General features: G+C 40.8%; 1 protein-coding gene across 1 annotated transcript in view; it reads left to right on the forward strand.

The window, feature by feature from the left end:
* PRKD3 (protein kinase D3) overlaps window positions 1-20,495 on the forward strand; it is a 78,950-nt gene that overhangs the window by 36,366 nt on the left and 22,089 nt on the right. The window contains exons 3-10 of the mRNA XM_084622911.1: window positions 2,412-2,550; window positions 4,155-4,286; window positions 5,566-5,723; window positions 8,358-8,547; window positions 11,424-11,501; window positions 12,840-13,023; window positions 15,197-15,320; window positions 18,305-18,382. Coding sequence (XP_084479037.1) covers window positions 2,412-2,550; window positions 4,155-4,286; window positions 5,566-5,723; window positions 8,358-8,547; window positions 11,424-11,501; window positions 12,840-13,023; window positions 15,197-15,320; window positions 18,305-18,382 — 1,083 coding nt within the window. The remainder of the gene's footprint in view (window positions 1-2,411; window positions 2,551-4,154; window positions 4,287-5,565; window positions 5,724-8,357; window positions 8,548-11,423; window positions 11,502-12,839; window positions 13,024-15,196; window positions 15,321-18,304; window positions 18,383-20,495) is intronic.

Raw genomic sequence — 20,495 nt, forward strand, 5'->3', positions numbered from 1 at the left:
TTCTGTGTCTGTACCAGCAACATTCTGGTCATATCATACCATAAATTTATCTATGCAGATGACACTGTGCTAGCAATGCAAGTATCATCTTTGAAGGCCACAGAAAAGGTCATGAACAACTACCTCTGGATATTTGAGATGTATTTCAGAGCTTGGCAACTGAAACCCAACACTTTGAAAACACCTGTCTCTGCCTTCCACTTGAATAACCATGAGGCAGAAGTGCCAAGGAAAGTGGACTTCTGTGGTCTACCTCTACTGCATGACCACAATCCTGAGTACTTTGGAGTTACCCTCGATCAGATGCCAAGGTGTCACCAACACGTTGACAACACCAAAAAGAAGATAAAGAAAAGGGTTAATATCAAGAAGCTCACAGGCACATCCTGGGGATGTGATGCAAGCACACTTCAAATGTCAGTACAAGCCCTGGTCTTGCCAACAGTGGAGTGTTGTATGCCAGTTTGGTAAAACAGCTCCCACACCAATCTCATTGACACTGAAATCAATGCTATGCTCACAATTGTTTCTCTCAAATCAATGCCAATACTGTGGTTACCAGTTTTGGCGGGCACTGTGCCAGTCAACATCAGGTGAGACACTGCTGGGGTCCAGGAGTACAAGAAGATTCTGACCACTCTGGATCTGCTGATACACAAAGACCTCATTTCTTTGCCACTTTCCCCATTCAAATCTAGGAAGCCTTTCTGGAGCTATGTGTCAATGCTACAGGCCAATGGAGAGGACGCCAGCACTCACTGGCTCGAATCTTTGGCCACTTGTGTGATATTCTGAACACCTGACCTGAAGTTCCAGTGAAAGAAGTCCTAAGATTTTGCCTTCCCCACAGGCAGTGGACTGCACTCAACCGCATTTGGACAGTGCTCAGAGGGTGTGGATACCTCTATAGCAAATGGAAAATCAAAGAATCACCATATTGTGACTGGTTTCAGAGTAGCAGCCGTGTTAGTCTGTATTCGCAAAAAGAAAAGGAGTACTTGTGGCACCTTGGAGACTAACCAATTTATTTGAGCAAAAGCTTTCGTGAGCTACAGCTCACTTCATCGCATCAGTCAACTGACCCATTCGTATTTACAGTGGTGGCAAAAGGGGGACTACTGTCGCTACCCGAGAAGCATTAGAATGGCTTTCGAATCTCAAAATTCAGTTACAATCCCAGCCCATTACTTTTCAAATGACATATAAAAGAAGAAAATACAGAAACAATGGACACAATCATTGAATCTGTACAAATTCCTGGCAGAAATTCACCATCAGCTCCCTTGGCTAAAGAAAATTATATGTTGTATGGTACTTAAACATTCATGGTACCACATTATTTAATGTGTATATTCTGTGTTTACTGGGTATGTAAAGAAATTGTAATCCAAACTTCACTTTTTAATTAAAAGTGTTGTCCCTTGTATACTGAGTCATGTCTCTCCTATGTTCTCCCTCCTTCTTTCTACAAACTGCTTTTGTATATTTGTTCTCACCCAACCTCTGATTAGAAACTGTTTGGACACAAGGATGGGGGAGGCTGGGATGATAGGTTTTCACTGCTCTCCAGGACGCATTTGGGTTCTCCTTTTCCTCTGTGAACTACTATATTGATTTACACGGTCCAAAGAAAACGAAATTCTTCTTTCCTGCTGCCAACAATTGGTAACAATACTTTTGGAAAATGGGCAAACATGGAGTCAAGTAAGGTATGGTCAGAAAAATGACAGTGTTGTAAGCATATTTGCTCCATGTTTGTATTCAGAGTCCTATCCACTGTCTTTTGCAAAAATAAGATTTTACTCTTTTTATGCCTGCGAATCTAAAGAGTTGTAGGATACTGAGTTGGATTCTTCTCTGGCTCTCATATCAACAGAAGTGTTAACTAAGTTCTAGTTATGTAATCTTTTATCTGGAGCTGAATGTTTACAGAGGTACATACTTGAATAGCACCTCCCCTGGATCAGGATTTCTGGTGGTGATGTTGAGTTAGAAAGAGCAAAGCTTGGCTTTCAAATTGTGTATTGAATTTGCAGGTCTTATTTTCCTTTAAATGGATCAAATTTGTTCTAGAATCATTGGCTGCATCTGGCAAAATTCACATCCGTAATTCTCCATCGGTGCATCAGCATCAATGATTGCAAGAAACCATGGCTAAAAGCCTTTCTTTTTAGTGTAGTTTTAGGAAGTTTCCATTTCAATATACATATTTAATTTCTGCCTTTTTTAGCCTGTGCTGGATTTCAAGTCAGATAATTTATTTTTCAGAAGCTGAGATATTAACTGGATCTCTAGTGGAACACTTGCAGCACACAAAAGTTCTGTGGTCATATAGAAAATATTCAGTTTATGGGATTTAGCAAACTATGGCATGTGCTAATTTAGAGTCTTTTTTTTTGTTGTTGTTGCAGTTCCCAGAGTGTGGTTTCTTTGGCATGTATGACAAAATTCTCCTCTTTCGCCATGACCTGAACTCGGAAAATATTTTGCATAGGATTACATCAGCAGAAGAGATACATGAAGGAGATCTTGTTGAGGTTGTGCTCTCTGGTAGGTCCTTTGTAGTTGCAATGAAACCATTCTTATTATTGAATAAAAGTCACAGTATTACTGTACACTGTCTGCAACAATATGACCATGAGCTGTGGTCTTGAAGCTATTTGGCTGAGCAAGCTTTGAGGCAGATTTCCAAAGAAATCCAGAGTGCTCCCTGAAATGGTATTTGTGATTCAGTGAATTTGTCTTCTCTGTGGCTGCATCTGCACTAACAAACTTTGTGGTCTTAATCCTCCAACTCTGATATTAACTGTGGAAGCTAAAGTATAGATAGAACTCAAGTTCCCCCAGCAACCATGTTGTTTATACCTAGGTCTGCACCCTTTCTATTTTACAGTTTCCATCAGTGATTGATTACAGCAAAAAAGAGTGCTAATGTAGATGAGTATTCTGTATCATTACCTGTCAGGATGTGGTGGTGTTGTGCTGCTTGAGTGAACCATCTTGTAGATGATGCAGAAAACAAAGGTGGTGGTTATTAAAGAACCCATTGCATTTTCAAAATCTTTGAGATGTTGGGCTCTATGGATCTGATTCAAAGCCTATTGAAATAAATGGAGACACATCCATGGACTGCTGGTAAAGTTGGAAATGGAAACCTAACAGTTTGTGTCTACCCTGCATTTTAAAATATCTGTGCAGTGAGTCTTGGAGCCCGGGTCTACAGATTATGGCCTGCAGCACTCACTCTATAGCACTAAAAACAGCATTGTAGACATTGTGGCTCAGGCTCTGAAACCTGTCCCTCTCCCTGGGCTTCAGAGCCAGCACTTTGGCATATATTAGTAATCCAGGGGGAATAGAAAGCAGGGGTATGATAACTGAGGCCCAGAATACCACCTTGGATACTGAGAGGGAATTTCTTGCCTGGTTTCTGAGACAGGAGTTAGATCCAGCCAGGGAAATAGGAATTGCATTGGTCACTGTTCTCCTTGACTTGTCTCAAGCAAACCTGGGAGGGCAGTTTCCTTGAATCTTGTGTCATAGCACAGTGAAGCATTCTCTGATGCCTGAAAGTGCAATATGGTAACCCAGTTTTCTTCCTTGTCTCTTGTTGGCAGAGTACTTCAGAAGATGTAAAATTTGAGTTGAGTCACCTTGGTAGCCTGGTTTAGCATTACCTTTGATTACGGTTCTGCCAGTTTTCTATTCACCTAATATTGTTCCAAGTTATTTTGAATTATCTTTTAGGTAATGTTTTGTGAGGCACCCTATCAAATGTTTTAATAAAATTAAATTATACTTAATCTGTTGGGTTTTCTTCATTCATTAATTTTGTAGTTCCATAACACCCCCACCCCCAATCAACCAGATTTGTCAGCACTAAATATTCTTCAGTAGCAAGTACTGTTTGGTACTCATGATTCTATTATCTTACAGGTACCAAGAGATTAAAAAAAAAAAGTTTAGCTAAAAACTGTGCGCATGAGTTTGTATGAGCAATCCTCCAAATGTATGGGATTTTGTGATGTAATTTTTGTATTAAACAGCTTGATGGTGTTCTTTGCAACTACTGTTTTAAAACAATGAACGGTTTCAATAAATACTTATTATTCTTACAGTCACAAATATGTAATTTACTGCAATTTTTTTTAAAGCTTTGGCTACAGTTGAAGATTTCCAGATTCGTCCTCATGCACTTTATGTGCATTCTTACAAAGCCCCTACATTTTGTGACTATTGTGGGGAGATGCTTTGGGGTTTGGTACGGCAAGGATTAAAATGTGAAGGTAAGTCAAGTGTTAATAGCTGATAGGTGAATCATGATGTTCTAGCTTTTATCTGTACAGAAAGTTACACGGAAAGTATAAAGGCAGGATCTGTATCTTAATTACGTTGTATAATTAATTTGTTGGTAAGTGATGAATTCAGCTTTTGGGAAGGAGCATAGTTCAGTTGGAGCTTTGACTGTATATCAGGAAACCTGAGTTCTGTTCCTGGCTCTGACACACAATTTGTATGACCTTGGGCAAGACACTTAATTTCCCTGTTCCTGTTTCCAACCTGTAGTAAAGGGAATAATACTTAACTCACAGGGGTTTTGAGTCTGACTCAATTAGTGTAGAGTTTGAGTTCCTTGCAATAGCTTTTTGAAAAGTTTAATGGAGAGAGTCCCAAAGGGGAACCCCTTTCCATATGGCCTTTGTCCAGCTGGATTGTGGAAAATGTTGCAGCCTCTTGTCAGCAGCATAGGAGCCGACTCCGTGGGTGCTCCGGGGCTGGAGCACCCATGGGGAAAAATTGGTGGGTGTTCTGCACCCACCAGCAGCTCCCCGTCCCTCCACTCAGCTTGCCTCCGCTCTGCCTCCTCCCTTGAGCACGCCGCTGGGTCCTGCTTCTCCCCTGTCCCTCCCAGCGCTTGCACCACGAAACAGCTGTTTCAGGCAACAAGCATGGGGAGGAGGGGGAACATAGCATGCTTGGGGGAGGAGGCAGGGATTGGGGGGGGGGGGGATTTGGGGAAGGATCCAATGGGGCAGGGAGAGTTGGAGTTGGGCCAGGGGCGGGGTTGCGGAGCACCCACTGGTGCTGACAAAAGTTGCTGCCTGTGGTCAGCAGGCTGCTGTCCAGGTACTAGAAACACACCACTTCCTTGCCCATTGGCTTCCTCTTCACTCCTGTGGCTTTAGCTTAGCCATGAGAGCCTGCCTGTGGGAAAAGAAGTAAGGAAGATCAGTAGCCACACAAGCTGAGAGACCCTGTTTCCAGGTTTTATTGAAAGGGGTAATTGGAAATCATTATTTAGGTAAATGGCAAACTCCAAAATTTTTAGTGCAAAACAAGCCATTATTGTAAATTACACTAACAATAAATACTGAGTTCCCTATTCTATTACATTAACTGAATCTAAACAAATTGCTACATTTGTCTACTATGTTTCTGGATTTATATTTTTCCCTTCTGCTTTATACAAATATTAATACTGTACTTTCCATTTTAAAATATTTTAATTATTTGTGCTATTGGAGGAGTTCTCTTTACATAATTTTTTCAAACTGACATTTTTAGGCTGTGGATTAAACTACCATAAGCGATGTGCCTTCAAGATCCCAAATAACTGTAGTGGAGTGAGAAAGAGGCGTTTGTCTAATGTGTCTTTACCAAGCGCTGGGCTTTCAGTTCCTAGACCAGTGCAAACTGAATACACAGCCACTGCCACTGAAGAGGTATGTAATAAAAATGTAAAAACAAAATACACTTTATACATAATAATGCTGAGTTAAATCCATCATGTTTCTGGGAACTAGAACCAGCCTTATATCATAACTGATTTAAATTGAGTAAAAACTAGTTCAGATTAACCATTTCAGACCATGCTTGTTTATTTTTAAATTGCTGGTGAATCTTTTACACTATGACATTTGATAATAATTCTGTGTTTATTACAGGGATTGTGAGAAGTGAAATTTGAGGTGGATTATAACTTTTTTATGTATCATTTTGCCATTAATGTGTCATTCACAGTAATGTGTATTCCTTAAAAATCTTGGGATAGGAGATGATAAAATACATTGCTTTCTTTTGGAATATAGGTTTAGTGTGCAATTACTTATCAGTCTTTAATAGTTTATTGGGTAAAACACAGTATAAATTGTACATTTATAGTGTGAGAAGAGAGAGTGTTCCACAGAATTCAACAGAGACATCTGTGTAGGGAGTAAAGATCTTACAGGAAGTGTACTTCTCATAGATATTATCCACAGTAGTCCCCCCACAATTAAGAGGGATGAGAAATTAACACAAGCTCTTATATCCCAGACACGACAACAAAACATCCAAGGGCCAGTGGGATCATTAGATCAGTTGTATTTGTTACTAACTGTGACCAGTGGATGGGAGTAAGATAACTGATATTAAGCCTGTTCTTACCTTCTAACTGTCAGTTTAAAAAATAAAATCTAAGAGTTAGTTGCAATTGATAGAAATAGCTTTCTGTGGCCAGAGTTATGGCAGGTGATGTGCTGCAGTTAAAAAATTTCTGCTTTGTTGTCTTTGGCCAGGATTTTGCATCCTAAATTTGTCAAGTTTCTTTGCTGTCATGTGTGTTGGGTTGAAGTTCATTTACTCGATGGGTCTAACAAATATTTATTATAGCAAAACACTCAGCTAGTAGTGATCAATTACTTACAAGTGGGAAGCTCATTAAGACAATCTTATCATAGTTGCCTCCAGCACCAGACAATACAGCTTCAATGTCCCTTTGTTACACAAACTTATTTATAACGTTTTGTTATCTTTTCATATACATATATATTAGTCTCTCATTTCTATATTAACTCTCTTCCCTTGTCAGTACAAGTTTAGTGTTAGTTCAAATGGGCTTTTCTAGCTTTGTAGTTACTTTTATTTTTTCTTGTTCTCACAAATGACTACTCTGTAGTTTTACACATGTGCAACATTAAACATGATTATTCTGCAGTTTTTTACACATATACACTTCTACATATGCTTATGCTGTTAAATGTTATCAAAACAGACTCTTAAAATGAACAGCAGGCTTCTGCCAGGCCTAAATATGTCTCTGCTCCCAACAATGTGATCCCAGAAGATATCGTAAACCATTTTAAATTTGGCTAGAGAACACAGCGAGCCATCTGCCCCTTTCAGAGCTGTTTGGTAAAACTGTGTTTATTCCTTGAGTGACTGAACGCCATTGTGGGAAGGGAATACCAGACTGCAGTGAAGCAACTTCACTTTGTATCAGCTGAGGATCTAGTCCAAGGTCTTTAATGACCAGGAGAGTATCTTAATGTTAGACACTATTTCTGTCGTTTACTGTGTATCGTTGGTGTGTTTGGTGCTGTACAGTACGTGGAGGGAGATGCATTTCCTAACTTCAGAGACCTTACAGTATAAATTTTACAGACAGTACCATTCAGGAACACAATACACCTTTTGGCCAGAGCCTGGAGGGTCCAGTCTCAGAGCACTTGAAGATATATGCAACTAAGTATCACTGACCATCTTTGCAGAAGTTCATTTGAATGATGATAGAATAATCACTATTTCTCCACCTAATATGGTATATCTAATTTTTTTTCATGCAGATTCTGCATATTTGCCCAGTGCATCTTAGATTTCATCTCTTTGGTTTTGTTTTCAGTGTTAAGGGGATTAAATTGACAATATAGATTACTGGATTTGCAGTCTTGTCAGTTGGTCCTATGTTACTATAGTTTGAGTTTTGCAGTGCCACATTCCTCCACCTTCTCTGATGTTCAGTGTTTTCCACATGGTTGTCCCTGAAACTAAGTTACTATTATTTTACTTCCATAAACAATACACCTAGATCAGCAGTAAGGCTTTGAATATTTCATTTTAATTTTTAAATTACACATTATTTTGGATTTTGAATTTTTACCTAATTTAGTAAATTGTCCTGGCATGCAAGGCTTTCTGAAATAGATAGTGTGATGTGGCAGGTGTCTGTTTTGGGGTTGATTGCCTGTAATGCCTCCCCTTTTGGAGGAGTCTGCATGTGAGACTGATGTTTATCATAGGTCTGTGCTGTTTCTGAGCCTTTACCATACTACCTGAAGAAATCAAAAGTGGGTATTTTTGGTGTAGTTTATCATAATTTTAGTCCTCGTGGAAATACAGATTCATAGACTTTTTCCTGCTCTCTGCCTTACAGTATGGTGCTTTTTTCAGTCTTCCAAAATTACATCTTGAAACTGCCTGGCCAAGATGCTCTGCAAAAAAGATGTTTGCTCAGTGTCTGGGCCAAGCGCCCCTTGAAATAAATTGTTTCTAAGCCTGACATGGTTTTATTAAAATCTCATGTGCATCTTTTATTCCAGCGCTGCCACCCAGAGCCCAGTAAGAGAATTCCCTCCTGGAGTGGGCGTCCAATCTGGATGGAAAAGATGGTGCTTTGCAGGGTGAAGGTTCCTCACACCTTTGCTGTCCATTCCTATACTCGTCCCACCATATGCCAGTACTGCAAACGTTTGCTCAAGGGCCTTTTTCGCCAAGGAATGCAATGTAAAGGTAGGAGTTCAGTGCTCTACAGGAGTAAGATTCATTTCAGTGAATGTTACAATATTTAAACATTTTAAAAATGAATCTCATTATTTAAAACAGCAGCTTTATTTAAAACAGAATTATATATTTAAGATAATTGCAGTTTTCATGCTTTGCTCCATTCAAAAAGGTGTATTAATTGTTTGTATAATTTGTGAATAATGTACTTGAATAATAAGTTAGTTCAAATGTAGTTCAGCAAAGAAGGTAATCCTCCAAGGATCATTCTGAGTAGCTCAAAAATATTGTGGAGGACATTCCCTCCTTTAAAAATCGCTTGCATTTCAACTAGAAGCTTTTAAAAAACAAATACAAAAACTCTTCGAGGCACTGTCAAGTATAGTACTTAAAAAGACCTAGATCACATTTTTCCTGTTCCAGTTTAGTTTCTTTCCATTAGGTGCACCTGTGTTTATAGGGAGAACATCTTAACATATCTCTACCTCATTGTTTGTATTCTCACATCTTTGATTATATCACCACAGCTCTCAGAACATGGCACATTATCACATTCTTTCTCTATTGACTCTGCATTAGCCAAATACCAAAACACTACAGACTTTACTTACTCAGTGTTTCATTGCTTTGTTTGTATAAAGGGGTTGTCATTCACTGTGAGTGCATCCTCAGCCCTTCTGCATTTGGCCAGTGTGGGGCCGGGGACCTGGGCCCGCCCACTACTCCAGGTCCTAAGCCAAGGACCCTGTGGCTAGCAGCCACCTGCTGCTTCCTTCACTACTATCTATTGCAGCATTCCTTGGGCTGCTTTCCACTATGTCCTATCAGCTTGTTGGGTCCCCAGCCTGTTCCCTGTTTAAGCAGGGTCTCTCCCAGGCCTCCTTGCCCAGAGAGTCCATAACAATCTCTGCCCTGTTCTCTCAGGTGTATTCACCTGGTGCGCTTCTAACAGGTCTCTGGCCCTTCTTGTCAGGGCTCTTTCTCTGAGGCCTCTGTGCCTGGAGAGCTTCACAGTCCTGCTCCTGGGCAGGGTTTCTCCCCAGTCTCTGACCTGTGGAATTTCCCAGCCTGCGACTGCTCTGTCCAGTTGCTGCAGCCTTCTCAGCCAGCCAGGAACAACATTCTTCCTCCTCTAGCTCCAGCCAGCAACTGAGCTGTCTAGGTCCTGCAACTCCTTTTATATGTGCCTTCTAGGCTCTGATTGGCTGCCTCCCCTGCAGCCTCTCTAGGCCACTTGGCCAAACCCCACTCTCTTGCCTTTTTCTGGGGCAGGGTGTGGTAGGACTGCAGGGCCTTCCAGAGGGCGGTACACCATCACAGTTTGTCACAGAGAAAGCTAAAAAACGCAGAGTGATGAATCTTAAAAATTAACATAGAAAAAGAATATTTTACAATCTGATGGACATTTCTGCCTGGAGTATACCAGAAGGTCAGATTTGGAGGCTAAACTGTTTGGTCATGTTTTAGTATATTTGAGACATGTTGCTCAATAAAGCTTCAGTAATCCTGTGTTTAAATAGCTTTTGTTTAAAAAATTTTCGGTTTTGTTTTTTCCCGTCTGTTATGTAAAAGTAACTGTAAAATTGAACACCAGACATCGGTAGGTTCCTTTGCAATGGGGAGAGTTATAACCTCACATCTTTCATCTCTGCTGGTATTGCAGTGTGGAAATTCTAGGCTGCATCCAGGATTATTTAGGATTTTGAATCTCTGTCTTGTTGTATATGCACTGTTGATATGTAATTGAGCACAAAGCTTAAAAAGACACTTGAAACTTTATTTTAACCCTTTTGAGAGTGGAAATGATTGACAGCAGCCACTTCAAAGAGAACTGGTCTTAAATCCATCCAGACACATGGAATTCCTCTATCCCCAGTTTCAGTGAAGTAAATTTCAGTAGATACAGATAGCAAAAAAGCGTAGAGAAGTGAGAAATGAGCATGAAAGAAGAGAGATGAAAAATAAGATGACTAGCATTTCATGCAGTATGACCCTTTCTTCTCAGCTCCTTATTGGGATTCCGAGCACCTTTATCTTTCCAGCTCCTTGAAAGTAAACGAAGAAACTGACCTTGTTCTGTAAATCTTACTAGAAACAGTCCTGGAGAAAAGGGACAATTACTTTGTTGACATTTGGTCACTCTAGGTGCTCAGAAGACTAAATAAGGAAGTAGTTGGATCCAGCATTTAGCTACTTAGTTTAAAAGGTAGGAGACTGAGCTGTTTCTGTTTAATCCTGAGGAAGTGAGAAACCCCTGGTGATTCCTGCTTCATGTGGGCAGCAGCAGGGAGGGCCAGATTGTTGGTTCAAAACCAGTCCTGGAGACGAAGGAAATCTTTAAGCTGTGGTGACTGTATTGAAGGGAGAGATATCATGGCCTGGTAGCAGGGGGAAGTCTTATAACTTTGATGGGTGGTGAAAGACTTGGTGTCATAGTGGCCATGGTGGTTGGAACAAAACTTTAGTCCCATAACAGCAGGCAGAACAAAGGGTAGGGAGGAGACAATCTTTGATCCCAAAAACAATGGAGAAAAGGGAACTGGGGATGGAGAAGGGAGAGTATGAAAGAAGAGAACCAGAGCAGAGTAGTAAAATCAGGATTAAAAAAACAAAACAAATGAGAGAGAGACAGACACACACACACAGAAAAGAATAGTATATTTCTTGGAGAGAGAAGAGATGAAAGGATAGTCATAGATGCCAGTATGATTTAATGAATTGCAGTGGAGCCATATCAGCAAGTGACTTCGTGACAAGATTGTTGACATGTTTTCTGGCTTGAAGTTGGTTGACTATCTTGTTGAAAATAATGTGATAGTTATTTCAGAGGCTCTTTCTGGTATGAGTAAAACTAAACTATATGTAATGACGTGGGTTTTTTTTAGATTGCAGATTTAACTGTCACAAACGTTGTGCATCTAAAGTACCTAGAGACTGTCTTGGAGAGGTGGTGTTCAATGGAGGTAGGAAAAACATGTTTTCAAATAGTGAAATATCTCTGGAGACATAACAAAATACACAAACCTTATTTTTATTACTTTCTGATCCTGTCAACTCTGAGTATTTTAAGGCTAAAGTGTGTTAAATGCCCTTTTCCACTCCTCCTTTTTTCTTCCTGAAGAAGAATTAGTCCCTATGAGGTAATTGAGAATTAAAGGTTTGGTTTTAAGACGTGTCTTTCTGGTAGTTTAAAACTTACTTAAAAAATCTTGGCAAACTCAGTATACTTCATTTGATATTTCTCTTGAAGTTAAGAATTAGGAACATTTTTTCATGTCCAAAAATGAATTTAAATTGTGATCAGTCTACTCAATGTTTTTCATGAAGAACAACTTTCTTTGCAGAAAAAAGGACCATTTTTAATGGGGTAAAATGGAAAATTGCATAGGGAAACATTCTCTCTTAATAACACATTTTAATGGCCAGTCAGCCAAACAATACTTTGTAATGTGCTAGTAACATTTCTGTACGTATCTGGAGAAAGAATTTCCATTAACTTTTTAACTTGTTGGAGCTTTGGTTTGTTTAATGGGACTCTATTCCCAAAGGGCTTGGGGGGAAGTGTCATCTCTTCCTAAATTCTTGAGGTTTTGCCCTTTCCGATACCATTTTTCCCTTGGCTGTTCTGACCCATTCAAAAGGGAGGACATAGGCTTGATTCTCCATTCTGTCTGAGCTTTGTGAAGATAAGATGGAGAGGGAGAGTCATAGATGAGTGATTGTATCTCCCTGGTTCTGGGCCACCTGGCAACATAAGTGAAAGCTTCAGGGGAGCAGTTTTAATTTATGCCAGTGAAGAACTGAGTGTGTACAAACTCCGTTCTGTAACATCTGCCTTTGGATTGTCCCCAACACCCCCCTCCTCTGTATGCTGGGGTTGGAAGGTCAGCTGGCACAGGGGGAAACTTTCCATTAGTGGAGAATTCCCTTGAACAAGGAATTGACCATCTCTAGCCACTTGAAGGCCATTTTCATTACTCACAGCATATGTGGTACAAAATAACTTTAGCAATACCCGTGAATCCAGACCATAGAATTTTGCCTGTAATTTTCTTATGAGGACTGTTTTGGCCTGACCTCCCTAACCTGGCATGATGTGAAATGAGGCCTGCAATATGTATGTTCTTTATACTCTTCTGCATCAATACTGAAAAAATATAGGGCTCTTGAATGGTTTCGCAGGTGTGATCGACAGTCTTTTTGTTTGTCTGTGACTTGATTTTTGTGTGTGTGTAAGACTAGATCAGAGGGGAGAGTTCTATGACTTGTCATTAACTTAAGATAATTCTATCTGTTGTTAGAACCTTCTAGTCCAGGCCAAGATTTGGACATGCCAATGGAAGTTGACAGCAATGAAATAAACAGTGACGGTAGTCGGGGTTTGGATGATGCAGAAGAACCTTCTCCTCCAGAGGACAAAATGTTCTTTATGGACCCTTCTGATCTTGATGTGGACAAAGATGAAGAAGCTGTCAAAACTATCAGGTAAGCAGCAACAAAGATTGTTGTGCTACAGACATTCCATTCCCCAATACTGTATACTAAAACACAGTTTTTTTGCAGAGTTCCAAATTTGTTGTTGCTGGTCAGGTCTTCATTTGCACAGTTTTACAGAACATTCAGTCCCAAATAAAGCTGAAAACCAAGTAAATTAAAAGCCTAGATATATGGTGGGATTTTTTTTTCTTGCAAAAGCTGCTGAACTGTGACTGTGAACCTGGAAATAAATCAGCTTATTGAAAAATGTCTAGAACTACAGATTAGTCCAGGGGTCTCAAACACACAGCCCACCAAGCTCCCCCCACCTCGCCTACCTCTGGGCCAGGGGTGGGCAAACTACAGGCTGCAGTTGAGATTGCGTCCCCTGGTGCTGCGAGCCCTGCGCTGCTCCTGGCACCACATCCCTGCTCCCGGCACCACCGGGGTGGGGGTGGGGGTGCACAGAGAGCTCTGTGTGTTGCTCCCAGGCACTGCCCCCTGCAGTTCCCATTGGCTGAGAATGGGGAACTGCAGCCAATGGGAGCTTCAGGGGAGGTACCTGGAGGAGTGGCAAAAGCAGTGCACGGAGCCCTGTGTCCCTCCTCCCCCAGGGGCAGCAGGGACGTGGTTCCGGCCACTTCCCGGAGCAGAGCGGCGCAGGGCTGGGGCCTGGACAGGCAGGCAGGGAGCCTTCCCTGGCCCCGGTGCGCGCTGCTGCAACCCTGGAGTCGCTCTAGGTAAGCGGTGCCGGGCCGGAGCCCGCACTGTGTACCCCTCCTGCACCCCAACCCCCTGCCCTGAGCACCCTGCACCCCCTGGGGTCTGGGAGGGGGCGGAGTTGTGGTGGGGACTTTGGGGAAGGGGTTGGAATGGGGGCGGGGAAGGGGTGGGAAGAGGCGGGGCAGGGGTGGGGCCTCATGGAAGGGGTGGAGTCGGGGCAGCTGGGCAGGGGGGGTGTCAGTGATGTGGCCTTCAGGCCAATGCACTAGTCCTCATTTGGCCCTCATGGTCTTTTGAGTTTGAGACCCCTGGATTCATCAATGGAAAATGCCTTGCTGACCAAGATCTTCATGCCTATTTTATGCTACTGACCTTGGACCAAATTCATTCCTACTGTAAATAGATCTAAATGGCTTTAGCCCTTGTGTTTTAATTCCTTGTGAGCTGGACTAAAGGAGATGATATTTTAGTTTTTGTAGTTTAGATTTTGATGTGAGTGTTGATTTCTCTGTGTACAGCTTGTATACCAATTGTCTTTACTTACATAAAGTGGGGGGTATTGACGGTTTGAGAGGAAGAATTTGGTATCTGATTTGATTGAAATTAAATATCTTCTTGGTCTTGAATAGGGCAATCATTATCCAGTTTGGGTTTGTTTACTTTATTTTATTATGTAATTTTTTAAAATTTCTTTATTACTTTGAAAAGTGTCAGCTGGATTCTCTCAAGCCTTGTTTGCAAACTATTCCCACCAGTGCTACCACCACTTTCTGGACAGGACATTGGTGGTTTTTACTGCATAAACCTGCAGATTTAGTTAATTCATTTATAAAAATGTTAGAAGCAGCCAGAGCCTTGTCTGCACTTGAGCTAACACTAGTGGGATGATTATTTTTTTGGTAAAATTGTTTAGTGCAGGCATGGCTCAAATGAAGAAAGTCCATTTCTGGCCAGGTGGACAGCTTATGTCACATGTGTACAGACACAGATGACCAGTGGAATAGCAGTATTATGGAATAGTGTAATAAGTGGAACAGAATAACAGTACATAGGCATTAGTGATACTATTTTCTGGTTGTTGGAGAAAAAAAATGACCGCTTCAGTTAATCTTTAGTGAGATGGCATTATTTCTCTAGTCATTCTAATTCCAACCAGGCATACCTTATCTTCAATTTTGTAAACATATCACTCTGTTGTAAATGCTTTGGCATTTGTACTGAGGAAGCTAGTAGCAGCCTTGTGACAACGTGTTGCAGCTGAAAAATCCTGCTATTCAACTGGATGATCATTATGCTAGTGACATTCAACTTATTTAGAAGGTGACCTTGTCAATCAAAGAAATAGCATTTATAGGTAAGAAAAGATGTCTGTTCCTGAAAACACACAGTATAGTACTGGTATAATTGTCGTCAAATTTTAATGGTTTCTGATTAAATTATAACCTTTTTTAAAATTTAGTCCATCAACAAGTAATAATATTCCACTAATGAGGGTTGTACAGTCAATCAAGCACACAAAGAGGAAGAGCAGTACAATGGTGAAGGAAGGATGGATGGTTCACTATACCAGCAGAGACAACCTGGTTAGTAACTTTAAGTTTCTTCATATATCTATTTTATTTTAAGGGTTACTTGTTTAAATCAATAAATTAATTTCCCTTTTGTTTTAAAAAACTGGTTTAATAATGTATTGACGTCCTTGTTTAGAATTTAATTTGAATATATTTAGATGTATGCAGTAACAATATGACTAAGGAAATCTAGCAAGACTCAATTCCCTGTTTGCTAGCCCTGAAATTATCTAGGCTTTCTATCAACTCCATAAGGATGTATTTAGTAGCAACATCTATGTATCTTTCTCTTATATGGGGCCAGATTGCATTTTCCCATCCTACAGTGGCAAGATTCCTTAAGGGCTTCATGTTTTTTCCCCAGTTTCCCCCTTTTGAACCTCAGTAGACTGTTAGCAGAGTTGATGGGCCCTTAGCAACCTGTTCCCTGTGCCACCTGTTGATGAAGTTTGCTTTTGTAGTAGTCCTTACATCAGTTCAAAGGGTAGAGGAGAGTCTGGCTCTCATGATACGTTCTCCTTGTTTCAAGATGATGGGGGTCAGTCTCCAAGTTTTCCACAAGGTTGTCTCAGAGTTCCAACCAATCCATTCACCTCCCAGTTTTTTCCCCCCTCAAATCTCACTCAACTCTTGGGGAAGCTAACCTTAACTCAGGTGTTGTAGTAAAGATGCTAAACTTTTACATCAACAAGAAAAAATCATTCAGTAACATACCCGGACTATCCATGGTGTTTGCTGATAAGAGTTAGGGGACGACTTGTATTCTCACCAAGGGTGTCTAAGTGGGTCTTCAATTTTATAAAAACAATTATGGGCTAGCCAAGTTAGATTCCACATTAGCACTCATTCCACTAAAGACCAGACAGCCTCTGCTGCCTGTTTGGGGAATGTCTTAGTACTTGAAATTTTAGGGTAGCTACAGGGAGCTCTATCCACATCTTTGCAAGACACTACTGTTTGCCAGAGGCTTCCAGATTGGCTATCCTGCAATCATTTTTTTAAGTAGGACTCCTGGTACCCACCTCCAAGCAAATAGACAGCTTTTTGTTAGTCACCAGGAATGGAATGCAGGTGGACAATCACTCAGAGAGAACAGGTTTCAAAGTAGCAGCCGCGTTAGTCTGTATTCACAAAAAGAAAAGGAGTACTTGTGGCACCTTAGAGACTAACAAATGTATTTGAGTGTAAGCTTTCATGAGCTACAGCTCACTTCATCGGATGCATTCAGTGGAAAATACAGTGGGGAGATTTACATACACAGAGAACATCAAACAATGGGGGTTACCATACACACTGTCCACACAAGAGATCCACTTCCGGGACACTACAGTGCTAATAAGCGATGGTCACATAAAACCACCCTATACCGGAAACCTACTGACCGCTATTCCCACCTACATGCCTCCAGCTTTCATCCAGACCACAGCACACGATCCGTTGTCTACAGCCAAGCTCTACGATACAACCGCATTTGCTCCAACCCCTCAGACAGAGACAAACACCTACAAGATCTCTATCAAGCATTCTTACAACTACAATACCCACCTGCGGAAGTGAAGAAACAGATTGACAGAGCCAGAAGAGTACCCAAAAGTCATCTACTACAGGACAGGCCCAACAAAGAAAATAAAAGAACGCCACTAGCCATCACCTTCAGCCCCCAACTAAAACCTCTCCAACGTATCATCAAGGATCTACAACCTATCCTGAAGGACGACCCATCACTCTCACAGATCTTGGGAGACAGGCCAGTCCTCGCTTACAGACAGCCCCCCAACCTTAAGGAAATACTCACCAGCAACCACGCAACAAAACCACTAACCAGGAACCTATCCTTGCAACAAAGCCCATTGCCAACTGTGTCCACATATCTATTCAGGGGACACCATCATAGGGCTTAATCACATCAGCCACACTATCAGAGGCTCATTCACCTGCACAGCTACCAATGTGATGTACGCCATCATGTGCCAGCAATGCCCCTCTGCCATGTACATTGGTCAGACTGGACAGTTTCTACGTAAAAGAATAAAGGACACAAATCAGACTTCAAGAATGATAACATTCAAAAAGCAGTCGGAGAACACTTCAATCTCTCTGGTCACTCGATTAGAGACCTAATCTAAAAAGTGACAATTCTTTAACAAAAAAAACTTCAAAAACAGACTCCAATGAGTGACTGCTGAATTGGAGTTAATTTGCAAACTGGATATAATTAACCACTCTCCTGCTGGTATTAGCTCATCTTAAGTGATCACTCTCCTTACACTGTGTATAGTAACCCCCATTGTTTCATGTTCTCTGTGTATATAAATCTCCCCACTGTATTTTCCACTGAATGCATCCAATGAAGTGAGCTGTAGCTCATGAAAGCTTATGCTCAAATAAATTTGTTAGTCTCTAAGGTGCCACAATTACTCCTTTTTTCAGAGAAAACAGTTACTCACCATACACTAACTGTGGTTCTTCAAGATGTGTCGTCCACATGGATTCAATGAACCATCCTCCTTCCCCACTACTGCAGTATCCTCCTCTCGGATTCTGTATCGGCAAAGGAACTGAGGGATGGTTGGGCTTTCTCAGCCCTTAATACCCGTGTGTGGGAGCTGTGTAAGAACACTTAGGATGCAGGTGTGGCCCCCACAGACACTGCTAGCCAAAAGAATCTGATCTTGCCTGCATGGAGCACATGCACCATGAGTGGAATCCATGTGGACAACACTTTGGAAAGAACCACAGTTACCATAGGGTAAGTAACCATTCTTTCCAGTTTGTGGAATGCGTCTGTTCTTGAGTTTTAAAAATTGGCGTATGTATCCCAAAGTACATACTGCTTCATGCATCCAGTGTAAACTGAAAACTCTAGCAGCGGTAGCCTGATGTGTGCAGTATATCATGTGTACCATAAAACCACTCTACATTAAATTTCTGGAAACTGAAGTTTTAGCAGTTTTGTTTTGTTTGTGTCTGATGATCCTCTGTGGTATGTCTTGTAGAGAAAGAGACATTACTGGAGACTGGATAGTAAATGTCTTACGCTATTTCAAAATGAATCTGGAACAAAATATTACAAGGTAAGTAATAATACTCAGCAGTTGTATAGCACTTTACTTGTTACTTTACAAACATCCAGTTTATTCTCAACAAACCTTTGAGGTAGAATGATAAATATTATCCCTGTTTTATAGATCAAAGCTGAGGCAGAAAGGTTGTGATTTGCCAAAGGCACCAGATAGGAAGAGCTAGGACTAGAACCTTAGGAGCTCATGCTTCCCATTCCTCTGCTTAATCACCTGGACTAAATGTCTCTCACTTTAAAAAAAATATTTAAACGGTTATTTAAAGGCGTGTTAGCTTAGTATATGAAGTTTCTTAGCAGTTATTGGATAGTTTGGCTAACTGGTGATACCCCATTGTAGATGTAGATTGTGTGTTGTACAGTTGGGGCTGTAGCTTAGAATCACAGCAGTGTAGGGCTGTAAGGGACCTTGAGAGGTCATCTAGTCCAGGTCCCTGTGTTGAGGCAAGATCAAATATACCTAGACTATCCCTGACAGGTGTTGGTGTAACCTGTTCTTAAAAAGCTCCAGACATTCCACAACCTCCCTGGGAAGATTATTCCGGTGCTTAACTATCTTTACAGTTAAAAAGTTCTTCCTAATATATAACCTAAACCTCCCAGGCTGCAGATTAAGCTGATATGACATGTCAGATTTTAGAAAGAGAATGCATTGGAAAATAATTTTTCTTTTGTAAAAGGTATTGGTAAATAAATAACTATGAAAGTCTCAGGGCCTTGACAAAGAGTTTAACGTGGATGATGCTCAACTTTATTAAGGGATTTTTCACTCCATATTACTTCAGTCATCTGCTCTCATTTCTGTAACTTGCCAGCTCAATCACTTCTGACAGATGGCTTTGTTAAAAGCTGGGGTCTTCTCTTACTATACATGTTGACTGTAAATGTTCACATGGGCTCCTGTATTTACTTTTAAGTTCCTAAGATAAAACTGAAATTGTTCTCTGAGGAGTAATTAACCAAGATTAGTTAAATGCATTTCTTTATTCTCATCTTGCTGTGCAGCCCAATCAGTAAATAGTCAAGGCTTGCCAATAATTCTAGCAGGTTATTAATATAGTAATACATTTTGTAGCGAAATGCTCAGAATGTGTTGATAATTTAAGCAGAGATTTTTCCCCTCTTGCTGAGCACATTCAGGCTGTGTCCAAATCTTGCAGTTTCTTCCTCCATAACATCTCTAAGATCCAGCTTCTTCTCTGTGCATTCAGCTAAAATTCTTGTCCAGGTCCTCCTCCTTCCTATCTGGAACAATGCAATCTTCTCCTCTGAGACCTCCCTGATGCTCAAATTGCCCCATTCCAGTCCATTCAAAACACAACTGTTAACATTTTCTTCACTCGTTGCTCACATTATGTTACTACCTCTTTAAAACCCTCCACTAACTCTTACTTTTCTACTATTTGAAGGCTTTTTGTCCTCACCTTTAAAACTCTTCACAATTTGTCCTTCCTACTTATCCGCTCTTGCCTCTTATTGAGTGACCCTCTCCTCTCACTACAATGCCAGCCTAGTTCACCTGCTTGTCCAGTTTTTTACAAATGTCTTTACACACGCTTTCCCACATGCATGGAATGCTGTCCCCTAACTGGTCCATAAACTTACAACTCTCTTTCTTCAAATCTCTCTCCAAGTCTCACTTCTGCCATGGTACTATGGTAATTTGCCAGCTGATAATGGCAAGGTAGAATGCCAGTGGGATTGTCTAATATTTATATAGAAGGGAATTCTTTAGTTTTTTGTAATAGTGCATGTAACTTGCTTAGGTAACCACATATTCTTAGCACTGTTGCCCTTGTCCTTTGTCTCCTATTCCTTCTTGTTTTGGTCACGCTCACTTGTTGTATCTTCTCTGAGCTGTAAACTCTTCATAAAAAGGATTGTGTGTGTATATTCGGGACCTAATGCAATGAAGTCCTAGCCCAAATACAAATAATACCGCTATTTAAAAAAATAAAACAGTCCTATTACTAAGAGCCTGATCCCATGATGTTTACTTAAGCTGTGCTCCCATTTAAGTTAATGATGTTTCTGTTTGGCTTGAGTACTGGATTGGGCCCTAAATATGTATGGAGATAAACAACAATGTTGGAAATCTCTCTGGGCTT

The sequence above is a fragment of the Lepidochelys olivacea genome, assembly GCF_965140295.1.
Source record: "Lepidochelys olivacea isolate rLepOli2 genome assembly, chromosome: 3".
Taxonomy (NCBI): Eukaryota; Metazoa; Chordata; order Testudines; family Cheloniidae; genus Lepidochelys; species Lepidochelys olivacea.